Genomic DNA, 17,747 nt, shown 5'->3' with positions numbered 1-17,747 from the left:
TATGATGAGATGACCAGAGTGAAAGCAAATGTGGGATTCTAAAAGTATACCACAAAGGTGTTTGGTTAGTAAATATCCATTACGTGTTGGGCTTCATGGCATGAAATTGTGTCAGGATTATCTGTTATCGTTGTTTTTTTGAGAATCAGTCCATGTTGCAATGAGATATTCATCATAATCACTAAGAAAAAGCTAATCAAACAAAACCTACCACCACACTTTCTCTCTGCTCCCTCTTGACCACATTTTAAACCCTATCAAAGTTGTGCATGAGCAGCCACGTTTTAGCACTGATCTAATGACAACATTTCCTGCTACTGAGTTCAACAGACGCAGGATTGAGCCATCGCATGTGTTGTTTGGTAACATGTGTAAGGGCCTTTTCTGCTAGCTGGGGATACAGGAAACCATGCACATTTCTCACCTCCTACACAAGGGCCTGAAGAGTCTGGCCTGCTTTTTGGACTTTTTAGCCATAAGGAAGTACAAAGAAGTTGAATTAGCAGGAAGAGGAGTGGGTGGAGAGAGAGAGAGAGAGGGAGAGAGAGAGAGTTTGGCTGGATATACTATTTATTGTTACACAACAGGTGCTCTCTCTCCAAGGAACTGGCATGTCAACATGTCCTTTTAGCACCTGAAATTCCTCAATAATTATTAATGATTAACACTATTATAATCATTATGCACTTCCCAGAAGTTTTTTGAGTAATCAGAAAAATGGGGTGAAAATGCTGACTCTCCAGACTGACTGTGCACATGGTGGTTTATATTACAAACCAAAATTTGCTGGTGAAGATCTGTACCAATGGTCTCCAACTTTTGAACACCCCAGATCACTTTTTGAATATAAGGCCAACTCAGGATCTGCGCTTGCCCATTCCGGGTTCTCCCCTCCCTTGTTTGCTTTTTCCCACCCTTACTGACATTGTTCTGGCTGACGCGGAGTGTCATAGTGCAGGAGGGGTGGAGGGATGCAGGCTGTGGCAGCAGTGTGGACCAAGCAGGCAGATGTAGCCTATCCTAGGATTGTGACTGACTGGCAAAAGCTCTAGAATCTACCAGTTGATTACAGTTGGTGGGTTGTTGACCACTGATCTAGACTAACACTTCTCTGTTCAGTCCAAGACATTGCTGGTCCTTATCTGAGTCATTACTCACCAGATTTAAAGTTCTTTATCTAGGAACAAAATATATAGACTAAATTTGCAGGATGAGGGATTCTGATCTGGTAAGTGGTGACTCTGGGAAAAGCTTGGGGGTCATGGGGGATAATTAGTTGATTATGAGCTGGAGAGTGTTGAGAAACACGAGTATGATTAAAAGATTGGAAAACATGCCTTACATGGTAGATTCCAAGAGTTCAGTATATGTAGTTTAACAAGGAGAAGATAAAAGGAGGATTTGATCACAGAGTATAAATACCTACGTGTAGAACAAAAATTGATAATGGCTTCTTAATCTAGAGGAAAAGGTCTGCAAGTTAAGGTTAAACAAATTCAGACTTGAAATAAAATACAAGTTTTTAATAGAGTAATTAATTATTGGAACAATTTACTGAAAGTTGTGGTGGATCAAGCAAATACTAAAGAACGGAACAGATGGAAATTAAACAAGTTCCTAACAAATACCAGACACAGATTAGTTCACTGATGGACAAAACCCTGCTGCTACCTCTGTGTATTGCAGTTCTGCTTCACATATAATCTGAATTTGAGAATGGTGTACCTGGTTCACTTAAATTGCTGTATATGAATATATCTGCATGAATGTTAATTAACTGATTGGTACTGGTGTTGAATAGGTGGTAGTGCCAGATAACTGTATCTTAAAATATATTCAGAAAGATAGAGGAGGAACACCAAATACAGTATGTGCAGAGGTTCAATCTGTGTTTACACTGTGTGCGCTATTTCGGGATACAAAAGTATACCCTGAAATAGCAACACTGTGGCTTCCAGTAGTGCCCAAAATAGCACTGCTATTTCGGGTGTTCTATTCCAGTTCCACTGCCCCTCCTCATATGAGGGTTAGCGAAATGTTTGAAATCGCCTCTTATTCCAAATTCGGTGTTGTTTGGACAGCACCAAGTTTGGAATAAGGTTTGACATAATTTGCATTGCACAAGTTGCATACATTATTTTGAAAGAAGCACGCAGTGTAAACGTAGCCTCAGAGTATAAAGCTTTAAATAGACAGTTTTTTGACATTCTGTTGCAAGCAAAGGTGAAGAAGAGAAACGTTACATTGTTTAAGGTTTGGTGCACAATACAATCTCGGCTGGAATTCAGTATGATTCCCTCCCGTGATTCTCAAGCCTTGTGTGGCTTGGAGATTTGCCTTCAGCCATTATTAGCCAGTCACCAATATAACTGTACCAGTACATGCCCCTAGTATGGACATGAAAAATGTAATTTGCGTCATTAGAAATATCCCATGTTTAAAACTGAATTGACTGTCACTGGTGCAGGCTATAGTTTTCTTTGCTTAAACTGTGGGTTTGCACTGATGCAGCAATCCCCAGAAGCTGAAATCAGGACAAGTCCCCCGTGCAGACAAGATGTTAAACTGTCATTTGTCCTGAGCCAGATTGGCATACTCCCTGAAAGTTCACTTGATCCGATGATTAGATAGGAGTTAGAAATATGAAGTGGCCTCTGGACTTACTAAAGTGAAAAAATTTAATCTAGTCTCCGTGTCTTCATTCTATTTTACTAATTTTAAAAATCTGCTTAAAGGCAACTAGCATACATCCAGAAGAGGTGCCATAATGAACCTGATGGACCAGGGCTCGCGGCCTTAACAAGTGGGGAGAGAACCAAGTGGGCAGAGGTTGGAAAACTTCAGTGGTCTTTAACAACAATGTTGATTGACTGGATTTGCAAATTATGGTGATTTAACCACTTTTTCATTGTCTTCTAGACACGTGAATATTTAATTAATCTCAATCCAAAGAATTTAAGTCTACTGGAAAAAATTCAGACTAGTTTGTTTGTGATCTCCCTGGACGATTCCAGTCCCCATGCAACCCCTGAGGATTATACTCCGGTAGTTACAGATTTCAGAATACTTCTAGTCCTCTCTTTTTAAGCATCTTTTGTTTGTGCATCTATCACTGTGTATGTGATTTGTTTCTATAAAATATCGTGGAAAGCCATCTTAACCATCTGCACGAAGAGTCCCTTAATAATCTAGCAGCTCCATTTTGTCCTTGCCTCTGTAGCATAGGAGGATTGACATGGCCAGGAATGGACCAGCACCTGACATATCTAGGATCTTGGAGGAGTAAATGTGGTGTATATGTGCCCTCAGGCCCTTTGCACCTTCCTGAGTTCCAAAGGCACAGAAGCCCTGATTAGCAGGATTTGGCCTTTATTTTTAAACTCTAAATACTGGGTTTGTACAGATGTTCTATAGTCAGATGGATTTATTTGTTGCATTTTTGGCAAGTCTGCTGTCATGAAGAGAACCTTCTTAGCCCTGGCTCATGTAAAAGCTCCTTAGGCTGGGGACTGTCTTGTCCATTGCAGTAAGTAACAGCTGCTTTTGAGTGTGAAGGTTGGTACGCATTAAGAAGGGTACTCCCTGAAAAGTGTAATGAGATAGGACTGTGGCACATGTTCAGGGTTTGAAACTCTGTCCTGTTAATTCTTGATTTAGATAACCAAGTTGGCTTTAACTGGAGATCCAACCATACGCTGGGGAGACAAATCTTACAACTGTATAATATTTTCAAATGGGACATTTGCTTCAAACTGTGATGTAAGTAAAGTACAATTCCCTTTTTCCTAGCAGATTTACAGTAGGCTCCTGTAGCCATTTTCCCCCTTTTTTCCATGCCAAGGTTTTGATAGTCCATGTGCTTTTGTATTGATTGGAAGATTACTGAAACTGAGGGAAGATAAAAGATATGTATCCATTAAGTTCTCATCCTGAATATTTTTTTAGTTTTCGGCTTTTTTTTCTTTTAGTGCAGGCTCATATATGAGGAATCTTATCTAGCAAACATCCCAGGGTAGGTGCTATACACATCTAAAGAAGAGATTATGCAGTGCATATGTTGACTGAAAATAAGGTTTTGGAAGTTAAAATTTAACTTTCTGAAATACTTTGAGGCGGAAGTTTCTTGCATTTGATGAATAGGGAATTAAAAGAGAAGGAGGAATATGCAAAAAATGTAAGGTAGTAGCATTCTTATTTGTTTCTATGACAGTAGTTTCCAAAACATGCTAACCCTGGTTCTCTCATTCAGAAGGACATAGTTTTTCACCAGATTTATGCCTTACCCTGGTGCCATATTGTGATACTCTACCTGGCTGCAAAGTAAATGGATATTGTATGGGGTTGTATCTGCACAGGTAGAAGGGGTAGAAATGCAATCTCGTAATAAATTCTGCACATTACAGGAAAATGTTCAGCATGGTTAAGTAGGAATGGGGATGGAAATTAGATGGCTTGATCAACTTTTAGCTATGTAAGCATTACAGTATATTTTTTGTGTGTTCTAGCATTCTCCTTTTGATGCCATGGTTTTGGTAGTCATGTGCTCTTATGTTGATCAAAATATTTTTGAAAGTCAGGGAAGATGGAAGGTATGTATCCATTAAATTTCAATTTTGATTAAATAACATTTCCACTCTTACGGGTATTGACTCCTTTTTTTATTTAAAAAACAAAACAGGGATCAGATAAAATACGGGACATCCCATGGCCAGAAGAACTTGTTTTTACATTGAACCAGAAAGTGCTAAATGACATTGGACGTGCAAAAGAACAGTACTTTCAGCAGGTGGAGTTTTTCTATCTCTCTTCCCCTTCCCCCCACAAGGCTTTTATTTATTCTAAACATTTGTTGCTGGCCTCAATGCAGGCCAGAGAACAAAGATCACTGGGCCAGCTTCAATCTGGGGCAGCTCTACTGAAGTCACTGGAGTTATAATGGAGTGAACCTGATCCATTGTTTTGTGAGGTGAATGTTCAGTTCATTATGTTTGAACTGAAGCAGGTTGTGATTGGAGCAATTATTGAATTACCCTATAGTAACATAAATTCTTTATTTGTCAGGTATCTGACTTGCAGCTAGTGAATTATGGCTTTACATCCTTTGGCAAAGCAGTGACCAAGAAGAAGGGGCTTCATCCTGATACATTTGTTCAGCTTGCCCTTCAGCTGGCCTATTACAAACTTCATGGACAGTAAGAAAAGTTTATTACCCAGGCTAGCAATTAAATGGATACTTGAACAAATTGAAAAATCTGGGCAAATTCAAAGAGCTTCAGTATTCCATTGTATGTTTTGCTGCAGTCATAGATAAATGAAGAAATAAGTCATTATAATGTTTTATATAGTTATACAGGATCTGATCCTCTCTCACTGAAGTCAGTGGGACTTCTGCCACTGACTTCAAAAGGTGCAGGAGCAAGTCCTTTGTGTCACAGTTTGATGGGTGCTGTATTACATGTGCTGTAAGAAGGAAGGCAGCCAGCCAGAGCATTATTAATATTATAGAAGACATACACATGGACAGTACTGGATCAATAGTAAGGTGCAGAGTTGGCCACAGGGATCTATGTTTACCTCACTAGCTGAGAGACAAGGTGGGTGAAGAAATGTTTTTTTAGTGAATCAACTTCTTTTGGTAAAAGAGAGAAATTTGGGAATTCACACAGAGCTCTTTTTCATGTCTGTGTATGCTCAAAAACACGTCTCTCTTACCAACAGAAATTAGTGTAGTAAAGATATCACTTCACCTGTGTTGTTGTACTAATATCCTGGGACCAATACAGCATATCTCACTAGTTGTTCATTCCTATATAAGGGGATTTGGCCCATATGCAGATGAAAGCCGTATTTGTAGGCTATAATTAAACACCCATCTGATTATAAGTCTCCCTCTGTCTTCCAAAATCCCTACCCTGTGGAGGAATTAGCAGACTTGTTATTGTCATCATAGAATCGTAGAATACTAGGACTGGAAGGGACCTCGAGAGGTCATTGAGTCCAGCCCCCTCCCCTCATGGCAGAACAAGTACTGTTTAGCCCATCCCAGATAGAGATTTATCTAACCTGTTCTTAAATATATCCAGAGATAGAGATTCCACAACTTCCCTAGGCAATTTATTCCAGTGTTTGACCACCCTGACAGTTAGGAACTTTTTCCTAAGGTCCAACCTAAACCTCCCTTGCTGCAGTTTAAGTCCATTGCCTCTTGTTCTATCCTCAATGGCCAAGAAGAACAAGTTTTCTCCCTCCTCCTTATGACTCCCTTTTAGATACCTGAAAACCACTATCATGTCCCCCCCGACCTCAGTCTTCTCTTTTCCAAACTAAACAAGCCCAATTCTTTCAGCCATCCTTCATAGGTCTTGTTCTCTAGACCATTGATCATTCTTATTGCTCTTTTCTGGACCCTCTCCAGTTTCTCTAAATCTTTCTTGAAATGTGGTGCCCAGAACTGGACACAATACTCCAACTGAGGCCTAACCAGCACAGAGTAGAGCACACGAATGACTTCTCGTGTCTTGCTCACAACACACCTGTGAATGCATCCCAGAATCATGTTTGCTTTTTTTGCAACAGTATGACATTGTTGACTCATATTTAGCTTGTGGTCCACTATAACCCCTAGATCCTTTCTGCCATACTCCTTTCTAGACAGTCACGTCCCATTCTGTATGTGTGAAACTGATTGTTCCTTCCTAACTGGAGCACTTTGCATTTGTCTTTATTAAACTTCATCCTGTTTACCTCAGACCATTTCTCCAATTTGTCCAGATCATTGTGAATTATGACCCTATCCTCCAAAGCAGTTGCAACCCCTCCCAGCTTGGTATCATTTGCAGACTTAATAAGCGTACTTTCTATGCCAATATCTAAATCGTTGATGAAGATATTGAACAGAACTGGTCCCAAAACAGACCCCTACGGAATCCCACCTGTTATACCTTTTCAGCAGTTTTGAGAACCATTAATAACTACTCTCTGAGTATGGTTATCCAGCCAGTTTTGCACCCACCTTATAGTAGCCCCATCTAAATTGTATTTGCCTAGTTCATTGATAAGAATATCATGCAAAACTGTATCAAATGCCTTACTAAAGTCTAAGTATACCACATCTACCGCTTCTCCCTTATCCACAAGGCTCATTATCCTATCAAAGAAAGCTATCAGGTTAGTTTGACATGATTTGTTTATTACAGATCCATGCTGGCTGTTCCCTATCACCTTACCACCTTCCAAGTGTTTGCAGATGATTTCCTTAATTACTTGCTGCATTATCTTTCCTGGCATAGAAGTTAAACTAACTGGTCTGTAGTTTCCTGAATTGTTCTTATTCCCCTTTTTATAGATGGGCATTATATTTGCCCTTTTTCCAGTCTTCTGGAATCTCTCCTGTCTTCCATGATTTTCCAGAGATGATAGGTAGAGGCTTGGATACCTCCTCTATCAGCTTCTTGAGTATTCTAGGATGCATTTTATCAGGCCCTGGTGACTTGCAGACATCTAACTTTACTAAGTGATTTTTAACTTGTTCTTTTTCTATTTTGTCTTCTAAACCTACCCCTTTCCCACTAGCATTCACTGTGTTAGGCATTCCTTCTTCAGACTTCGCGGTGAAGACTGAAACAAAGAAGTCATTAAGCATCTCTGCCATTTCCAAGTTTCCTGTTACTGTTTCTCCCTCCTCACTGAGCAATGGGCTTACCCTGTCTTTGGTCGTCTTCTTGCTTCTAGTGTATTTGTAAAAAGTCGTCTTGTTTCCCTTTATGCCTGTAGCTAATTTGAGCTCATTTTGTGCCTTTTGCCTTTCTTATCTTGCCTCTGCATTCCTGTGTTGTTTGCCTATATTCATCCTTCATAATTTGTCCTAGTTTCCATTTTTTATGATTCTGTTGTTATTTTGAGATCATGCAAGATCTCCTGGTTAAGCCAAGGCAGTCTTTTGCTATATTTTGTATCTTTTCTACACAGCGGACTCCTCTCCTTCCACTGTCACCAGTAAAGGCTACCCATAAAAGTTATAACAGCATAATTTCCTGTTCTTGCACACCGTGCAGGTGTCTAAGTAAAGTTTAGTTTTGTAATTTCAGCCAAAAGTTACTGGAGACTCTTTCTTTGCAGGTAGTTATGTCCCTCCTCTACCCATGCCTTACCACCTGCTGGTAGCATTTAAAATAGCTTAAATGCAAGTCATCACAAAACTGGCCAGTAGTTTCCTGATGTTGTCATCTGGAGAAAGGCCACATTCCTCATACAAGTCATTGAACACTGGGTTATATTAATTGTGCAACAAAAACAATTTGTGTAAGAATCCTTCTTAAGGTTCTTTGTAGATGCCTCCTCTTATTAGTGGATCCCCCAGTCTGGGTTTTTGTGTGAGGCAGATGCCTTCTCTCCCTTAACTTTGATGGAAGAATACATAAGAAGTTAAAGCTCACTTACTTTCAACTCATCTACATAGGGGGAAATGGAAGCCTTAGAACTTGGAAAATGCAGCTGTTGAAACAGTCCATATTTTTCAGGGTTTTGTAATGGCACCTGAATGTTCTTAGCCCTAACTGGCCTCTTGAAATTTTCTTTTATGATTGAGTGGTCCTATTATATTTCAGATGCTTAAAAGAAAAATGAATGGCTTACTTTTGATTTTAATTGAGTGTAAAGGATAGAATAAATGTTATATGATATTTTTCCTTTACAAACTAGAAAAGGCTTATTATTGCAGTGAGGCATTCTGTCCTAATTTTCCTTCTTAGACCAGGAAGCTGTTATGAAACTGCCACGACCAGACGTTTCTATCATGGTCGCACAGAGACTATGAGACCCTGTACAGTGGAAGCAGTGGAGTGGTGCAAAGCTATGCTGGATCCATCTTACAGTGTATGTATTGAAAATCTTCTGCTATAATGTATTTAAAGGCCATGTGTCTGATCTACTTGAGATAGATAGAGATCATTAATTGTGTCAGTAACTGGAGAAGAAGTCATCTCCATCTGGTGTAATTAAAGAGGGGAGTGTCATCTGAGGCCTGGCTACCAGCATTTGCTTTCTTAGGTGAACTGCAGTATGTGACTCTGCTCTCTTTTTTAATTCAGTTTTATTTTTCTTTTCAACTCTGCTTCATGTTGTGCTTTCCCCATGCATACACCTCCTTCTCTCATTTCTTTCTACCAACATAAAAACGTTATTTTCTTGCCTTTTTTAAAAGGTGATCAGTGCTGTGCCAATGGTAGACTCATCTCTTTGAGGCATGGAGTCTGTGAGGTGCATGTGCTTATGTCTGAGGACGTGAAATCTGCTTAGGGATGTTGCTGACAGCAAGACGACCTCAAAGTCTGAGAGCCTTTCATCTTTTGAATACTTGGGCTGAGGAGCTGACCTCTCTGCCCTTCTTCACTCCCAAGCTTCAAAGTCTACATCTATACTGTAGAGTTTTGTCAACAAAACTCAGGGAGCATCCACACCTTAAATGCGTTCTGTCTAGAATCAGTAAACAGAATGCAGAAGATTTCTTGGAAAAGTTAAATCGCTCCTATATGAGGTACAGTACGCCTCTGTGGACAGAATAATAGTGTAGATGCTTCAGGGCGGTCCTCTGTCAACAGAGAGGGCTCCCAGTTCGTCAGGTAGCCCTGTTTTGCAGAGCTTCCAGTCAGCCATTTTGTCGAGAGAGGGCTGGGCAGTCTGGCCACTCTGTTGACAGAGCAGATTGCTCTTTCAAGACGCTTTTGTGTGTAGATGCAATCTGTTAACAGAGGTTTTGTCGGAAGATCTCTTCTGACAGTGACTTCTGTCAGCAGATCTCCATAGTGTTGACTCAGCCAAAAGGTTTAGCTTAGAAGCAGAACCTCTCCTCCGCCCCCACCCCCCACACACACAGCCCCAGGCCCCCCCACGCAAGCACTGGTTACTGCTGGAAGTTTCTTTTGCTTCTCCCATGAACCTGTCTGGGAGCCTGAGGAGATGAGCGGAGAATAGATCTTGCAATAAATATTTACATATCTTCCAAGACAAAAATCCAAAGCTTCTGTTCATGTTCTTCATCTTGCATACGGGACTTACATAAATGTGTTCCACCAAAATCGTATCTGTTTGATGCTTTATTTTACTATGCTTATTTCTCATCTCCTCTTCACTTCATTGGATTCTTACTCATTGCTGCAACATTAAAATGCTGACATTTAATACTGTTATTCAAATGTGGCTTCCCCTTGTGTTCTGATCTCCCTTCCTGCTTTTCTGATTGTGCTCTTCCTTTATCCTCTTACGGTCATAGAATCATAGGGTTGGAAGCTACCTCAGAAGGTCCTCAGGTCCAATCTCCAGCTAAAAAAAGCAGGACCAGTCAGACAGCCAATTGATATACAGTCAGACTCATATACTCAATACTGAATTAGCTGCTTCTAGCACTGATCCCAGGGATCTCACTTCCTCTCAATTTTTCTGATTCCTTTCATCATTTTAGATTTCATCTCAAGTGCTCTCTCCCCATTTTGAATGTTGTTGCTTCTTATGAACTTCATGGGACTTGAAGGTCATGTTCATCTGTTTTGCTCAATAGGGTGCACTAAGGAGGTGCTTGAAAGTTAAACGTGCTTAAGAGCTTTGCAAAAACAGAGGCTTTACTGTTTCATCCCTCCCTTTCCTTCCTTGTAAGCATAATAATTTGTTGTTGCTAAGAACCCACCAGTTATTGATCATATCAGTTTGTGTCCCTACTTTTATCCACCCTTTTTGGTAAAAGAGGCATCATACGGACAGTAGACCCTCAATTAGCATGAGAATTACGTTCCTGGAAAACCAGGCATAACTCAAAATTTGTGCAAGTTGAGGGGGTGGAGCCACCAGCTCAGCACCAGCAGCCATTGCCACAGCTGAGAGCAAGGGATCCCCCTGTTAAAGGGGAAGAAAACTGGCAGGGAAAAGAGAGAAAAAAGACACAGGGTTTAGAAAACTTTTCTGCCCATGTGACTGGCTAAGAGCTAGGAAACAAATGATCAAAAACTTGTTATGGAAGAAATAGGGTTCTGAAAAAAATATATCAGAAGGAATTTGAAAAAATGAGACAGACATAATGCACAAATGTAGCTTTTCTTTGCTCCTAAATTTTTGTCTCTTCTTCATCTGTAAAGCTTGTAAAAATGTTGTTGAAGAAACTTGCTTAGCTGTGTCTCTTGGTGTAATATTTAACTGGGTTGATTTTGTTTTTCTTATTAAACACAGTCTCATAAACGGCAACAACTGATGCTAAAGGCATTTGCGAAGCACAACAAGATGATGAAAGAGTGCGAGAATGGAAAAGGTATTATTTTTCTAACCACTAATTTACTCTTACTTTGTCCTAATATGATTTCTCTGTCCCCTGACTAGGAAAGTCTGCATTATCTAAGACCATCCAGGGGAATGGAAGTGTCATGAGTCTCTACTGGGGCTCATTCCTTCTTACATCTCTTCTAGCTATTGTTGCCTCTCTTTTCCTGATGGAGATGAGATGTGCATGAGGCGAGGGGAGGTGAGAGCAGGATCAAGGGCTCTATCCTTGGATATTTAAGTGGAGCTAGATCAACAAAGGGAGTTTAGCATCCACCTCTTATATAAGTGCCTAAGTCAGAGATTTAGGTCCTCAGAGCCCAGCTCAGCTGCTGCCTAACTCTGTATGTGTTCAAGTTCTGTGGTAAACTCCTCTGAGTGCCTAAAAATTAATTGTTGAGTGTGTACATAGCTATCTAAATCCTTCTGGCATCAATGTGCTCAGCACCTCAGCTCTGGTGGGAACTTTAGATTTGCTGTGCCCCCCAACTTGTCTCACCCGCATGGCTCAATCTGATTGGCATGCTCAGAGGCCACCTTAGACCATGCCTACCAACTCAGGCCATGCACAATATATGGAAGAGGGGGAACTGGTGGTTCTAGTGTGGGGATAGGCACCAAGCATAATACATGCTCAGTGGCAATAACTTTTGTTTCCTCAGCCATGTATCAGGCCTGAAAAGCCTCCCAGACCTTGTAGCAGGAGGCCAGAGTAGATTTCTGGAGTGTGTGCAGCACAGTAGTTTCTGCCTAGCCTGAATTGCCATCTTTTCTGGACACAGCCTTTCAGTACCCTAGCTTGAGGGGTCTTTCTGGTCAGTTCCTATGGAGAGCTCAGATGGGGCGTGAAGACCTTCAGAGTATCCATTGCCAGATGGATGAAGGGATTGTCAGAACAGATTGCGTGCAGCATAGCATGTCTGTGCCCTTGATCATTTGGTCCCATTCCAAGAAGGTGCTGGTTGTCTCCTGCCATGAAAGCAGAAGTGTTTCACACAAGAGCTGTAGGGGGCTAGTACTGAGATAGTCTCTTTGTATTTTATCCCCATTGTAGGGTGAATACAAAGGCCTCTTTGGGCATCACATTATGGAGATGACTTCAGAATGCTTCAGTCTGGATTCCTCTCTGTTATTAGGGCTTTCCTATGTACTGTTCTGGGCCCAGCATTTGACAGTCCCATGTTGTTCTCACTGATGAAGTTCCCTGTTTTATTCAACAGGATTTGACCGCCATCTTCTGGGTCTCCTGCTCACAGCAAAAGAAAAAGGACTCCCTGTGCCAGAACTCTTTGCAGATTCTGCATTCACTAGAAGGTAGTCATTAGTCTTGTCCACTATGTCAGTCAAAACCCTACATGTTGATGGGTTTATTGCTTTTGCCTTCAGCTTGCCAATCTCTTGATCCCAAGTGTGAAATGATTTTGTGTTACTTAGCTCCGCTTTTTAATACTAATTTTTTTACTTCACAGTGGTGGAGGTGGAAATTTTGTGCTGTCAACTAGCTTGGTTGGCTATACAAAAGCTGGTGGAGCTATGGTCCCCATGGTACACAACGGCTATGGCTTTTTCTATAGGATCAGAGATGACAGGTAAGGATCTATAGTGACCTTCTTGGGCCTCACATCACTCAAGACTATCAAGCTGAACTTGTTTCCAATTTTTATATTGTCTGATTATATCAGTGGCATAAAGGTAAAGACAGTGCACAGCTAAAAGGAGAGAAAGAGAGTGAATATCCAGAATCTTAAAGTTAGTTGCACTAAAGGTTGACCTCACTATAGTTTGAAGATGCTGGATAATACTTTCAAATGTAAGTTAAGAACCAAAATCCAGCGAGACACTTAAACTAGAGTGGTCTGATTTTCAGAATTGCTGAGTGCCTTCATGTCCCACTGAAGTGAGTGAGAGCTCTGAATTCTTTGCTTTTTTGAAAATCAAAACTGTGTTATTTAGGTGCCTAGTTTAAACGGTGACATTTCAGAATTTCAGCCAGCATTTGTACAGTTTGTGAGAATGTGTTTATGATCTAAAATAACTAGTTAACCTTTATATTGATAGAATTGTTGTGAGCTGCAGTGCCTGGAAATCATGCCCAGAGACCGATGCAGAAATGCTTTGTAAGAATTTGTTCCAGTCTTTTCAGGAGATGTTACAGCTAATGACCACAGCCCAACTGTAGAGTTGATGGTGACATTACTGTGCCTTCACATATTGTGCATTACTGTATCTGGCACTAGATGACAAATGCTTGTCACGAGGACAGTTAAACTCTGTGGAAAACATGTAATAATAGTTCAGCATAGATGTTAAGCAGAACTAATGCAAAATCTATCTATTTTAAGAGATTTACTGCAGCAGCAATGCAAGTTTCTTTTAAAAATATATCTTGCAGCAACAATGCAAACAATCAGAATAGGACTATGCAATATTAAACTATGCCGCAGCAATGCAAGTATGTCAGACTATTGTGATTTTTGGAAAATGGAGAATTTGTATTGGCTTGTTTTTATAATCTTCCTAATGGTAGCCGATAGAGTACGTGATGATCCTTTACAGTTTATTTCTATGGTGCACTTATTCTGTAGTTCAGAGTAATTTTTCCAGTGCTAACATGGTATGGCTGTCTTGATGGACATTGGTGACAGTTTTTAAGAATTTTCATTTGTGAAAGTATCAATGAGAAATATTAGTATTTCTTAAAGAGTGATAATATTAGAATATTTATTTCTGTGGTGCAGGTGAGATATTTGTAGTTATTTAATCACAAGCATGTCATCCCTCAGAAACTTTCAAGTAGCTCTCCTATTTTCTATTCTTTATTTTGAAAAGGTATTTAAAATATTATCAAACTGTAGTGACCTCAACCTTCCCCTGAGAAACTAGTTCATATTCATGAACAAGCTCTTCATTTGAATATTATTGTAGCTGTGCCACAGAAGTAATATTCTAATATTATCAGACTCTTCAAGTTCTGTATGGTTTTTAGTTACTAGCTAACTTCCATTTTTGTCATTGGGATGATTTAAAATCAATGGCTCATGAATAGGGACCAGTTTCTCAGGCGAAGGCAGAGGTCATTACAGTTTAAAAATACTTTTAAATTCAAGAGAGTTCCTTTTCAAAGTAAAGAGTGAAAACTAGGATGGCTACTTGCAAGTTTCCAAGGGATGACATGCTTGTGATTGAAAATCACTACAAATATCATAGCTGACCCACAGAAATAAATTGCACTTTTAAAGCTGGCAGTAGATACAGTCTGATTAAAAAACTCAGGATTTTAAACTTTCTTTGGATTTTAAAGACAACTTGTGTTTGTTAAACTCTGTAATTTCTTAGAAATAAAACAGTCCAGAAAGCTTGTTTCATGTTGGTTGATTCATTTATACTACTTTAATGCATAGCAGCCAAACTTTCTAAAAGGGGGAGTTTCTTGTGTATGGATGATGAAACTGACATAGCAGAGATTCTAAAATCTGCACTCTTTGACCTTACGGAAGTACTGGAGCCCTGGGAGAAGTCAGGATGTATTACCATTTTATTGTTTATATTGCAGTAGAGCAATTTGAAGTTTCAACTGAACTCAAAACCTTATTGTACGAAGTGCCATATTATAATAGTGCAGTTAATGCTAACTTACTCTTTAGCAGCCATCTTTTCTAAATACTCTAAAGTAAATGTGAGAAGACTATCCCTACTGTAAGAAATTAAAGTCAAAACAGAAAATGTGTGAGTAGAAAGAGAAGTGTGTGTGACTTGTCAGAGTTATACAGCAGATCAACAATCAAGCAGGAAACAAAACCCTATTTCTTATTCATATTCCCTATTTTAGACCATGGTGATGTGTCTCAGCCCCAGGCATTGTGTGCATTCAGTCACTGTGATTGCTACAATGCTAGGTGTGACCTATTGGGTGTTTATCCAGATCAAATTGTAAACTTCATGTTTTATGAATTTTTTTTGTTATTGTAACCGTCCCTACAACCATTATTGTAACCTCCATGTTGGGTTAAGAAATCCAGGTCGTGCTGAAAAGCAATCAGTCTTAACAAGACCAGGTTGTTGGAGACTTTGTGTACTCATGCTAGCGTATGAGACACCTCAAGAGTGTAAACAGTGAGAGGCATCAATGTTGAATGACTTCTGCTTTCTGAACAATGGGTTTCTACAAGCAAGGTCAGTGACCTATCTGCACAAGTTGGGAGGAGGAATATGGAAGGAAGTTGGGAACCTCACCAACCAAAATACATGCACAGAAATGGGAGAGAAACTGTTTTGAAAAGGTGGCTGCTTTGCTAACAAGGGCCATGCTATTGGCACCTGTAAGCAGAACTTGCTGGAGAGAGTGACCGCAAGAGATTATCTGCCTGAGGTGGACACTGACCAGAACGAGAACTCCCAGACAGGGTGAGAGTGGACAGGGAGATTGATTCAGGACTGTTTGTTGATTTCCTTAGGTTTGTAATTTTTGTTTGTGCTTTAAGAATAAAACGGTTGTGGTTAAAAATTCCTTTGCTAAGCCTGTGTTCATTGCTTTGCTGCCAGGTTGTCTCTGAAGGGCATAACTAAAACACCAGAGCACTCATAAGTAGGCAAACTCAGAGAACGCAACAGGGGGCTTGTAATGGTTCTGGAGTTTAGGTGGCCAGATTTCAGGGTCCCTTTGCCCAGGGGTGACTGACGTATACAAGGGCTACACCTGGCGGTATGCCTGAGAAATCCGGGCAGGAACAGTGATCAGTCACTGTGGGGCTTAAGAGCATGTGAGATTTAGGAGTAGGATCCATTCACAATGAACTTGTGTCCATCTGGGGGAAACCGGGCCAGGTTGTGAAAACAGATTAAGACTGTGACAGACCCAGTAACAAAACTCTTAGTGGCTGGAGCTGCTGGCCTAAATGTTTAGATTATGAAATAATTGAGGAGACTGGTATGTGCTTGGCTCCATGTTTCTTGGCTTTCCAGGGTTTCACAGGACCTTTCTGTTTACAGGACGTCTCTGAAAACAGAGGTACTAAGGCTGATTGGTAATAGTGTTGTTTGCAAAATACAGAAACAAATGAAAAATCACACTTTGGAAATATGGCAGTAGTAGTAGGCATCCTTCAGTCTGCATAGACTATGGATCGCGCCCTTTATAGTTTCAACTGAGGACTTCATTTACAGCGTCTACTGTGACTATGAAGACCCACACGAGAGTGACAGTCCTTGCTGCATCTCTTGCAGATGTGGCGGGTGTCTGGCAAGTCCTTAGTGTGCTTTCTGTGCACTCGCTTCTCCTCTGCTAGCTGTCTGATCCTCATCTCGCCCTTCTGAAGGCCCTTGTGTAACCCCTGCCTCCATCTGCTGTGGTCGTCTGCTAGTTCTTCCCAGTTGTCCAGCTCGATGTCTACCTCTCTGAGGTCTCTCTTGCAGACATCTTTGTAGCGCAACTGGGGGCGTCCGAGAGGTCTTTTGCCAGAGGCTAGCTCACATGCTGCCTTTAATTCATGTTTCATGGTCCAACTTGAACAGAAACAAGAGGTTACTAAAAAAGCACATCAGCAAGTTTTGCTGATGTGCTCCTTGTTCTACGATTGCATTCTGGGTGTACCACTATCCTGTCAGCATTCTGAACAGTGGACAGGAACCAAGATATTGCAATAGAAGCGTGAACTTGTCTTGCTTTATCCAGTGCTTCTTGGACAACCTATTCAACTATCAGAGCAGAAGATACTTGCCAATTAACTTAAATCTAGTGCAGAGAAACCACCTCCAGCAGTCAGTAAGTGAGATATCTAAACAGATGCCCTTTAATTAAAACGTAATACACCACTGAGAAATGTAGGGCTAGGTAGCTCAATGGGATGAATGCACAGCTTCTTGGTCTAAATCTAGCTGGTGGTGATGATGAATGAGAGCTGTTAATGCTGATGAGTGGTTGACTGCCTATTTGAACAAAGTGGTTGTGTCAGGCCAATTGTTAGAGCATGCATATTCATGTCATCAAAACCATCATGACAGGTTGCACCCTTTTTAGCAGACTTGGCAGAGTGATAGTTATTGCAGTGCTCACACAGACGAACCAAACCTCAGGCCCAGAGGTTGTTCCTTTGTGCCAGTTTTAAGAAGCAACGGAATGCTTGCATCACCATTGTTCTAAGGGAGTCAGGCTGATATCTTGCACAAGCACTAACTTCACTTTAAAAGAACAAAGAAATGTGCCTTGACAGCAGTGGGCCATATCTCAGTTATGCCAATTCCAAGCGGTCAAAAATCTTGAGATCACAAAGTTGTAGGTCATGAGATTATTCAAAAAGTAATATTGTGTGTCCTTTTTGTCCTGTGGGTTCTGAGTGTTTAGGGTGCACTTGACAAAAATTTCAAGCTGTACACAGCAATTAGAAGGTTGTTTTTTTTTTTAAATGACAGCTGAGTTTCCATTTAAGTGCAGGACTCCAGAAGCT

General features: G+C 40.5%; 1 protein-coding gene across 2 annotated transcripts in view; it reads left to right on the top strand.

Annotated features, from left to right (window-relative positions):
• CROT (carnitine O-octanoyltransferase) overlaps positions 1–17,747 on the top strand; it is an 80,346-nt gene that overhangs the window by 29,845 nt on the left and 32,754 nt on the right. Inside the window, exons 7-17 of one of the 2 annotated variants that reach the window (XM_074984793.1) lie at positions 2,736–2,829; positions 2,920–3,045; positions 3,658–3,759; positions 4,506–4,589; positions 4,679–4,786; positions 5,062–5,192; positions 8,751–8,874; positions 11,218–11,296; positions 12,525–12,618; positions 12,774–12,893; positions 13,363–14,663. In XM_074984793.1, coding sequence (XP_074840894.1) covers positions 2,736–2,829; positions 2,920–3,045; positions 3,658–3,759; positions 4,506–4,589; positions 4,679–4,786; positions 5,062–5,192; positions 8,751–8,874; positions 11,218–11,296; positions 12,525–12,618; positions 12,774–12,893; positions 13,363–13,483 — 1,183 coding nt within the window. In that variant the 3' untranslated portion in view covers positions 13,484–14,663. Of the gene's footprint in view, positions 1–2,735; positions 2,830–2,919; positions 3,046–3,657; positions 3,760–4,505; positions 4,590–4,678; positions 4,787–5,061; positions 5,193–8,750; positions 8,875–11,217; positions 11,297–12,524; positions 12,619–12,773; positions 12,894–13,362; positions 14,664–17,747 lie in introns of those variants that run through there. The other variant, XM_074984794.1, reaches the window with a different exon arrangement.

This window comes from Carettochelys insculpta, chromosome 2 (assembly GCF_033958435.1).
Source record: "Carettochelys insculpta isolate YL-2023 chromosome 2, ASM3395843v1, whole genome shotgun sequence".
Taxonomy (NCBI): Eukaryota; Metazoa; Chordata; order Testudines; family Carettochelyidae; genus Carettochelys; species Carettochelys insculpta.
This window is presented reverse-complemented; position numbering and strand designations above follow the sequence as displayed.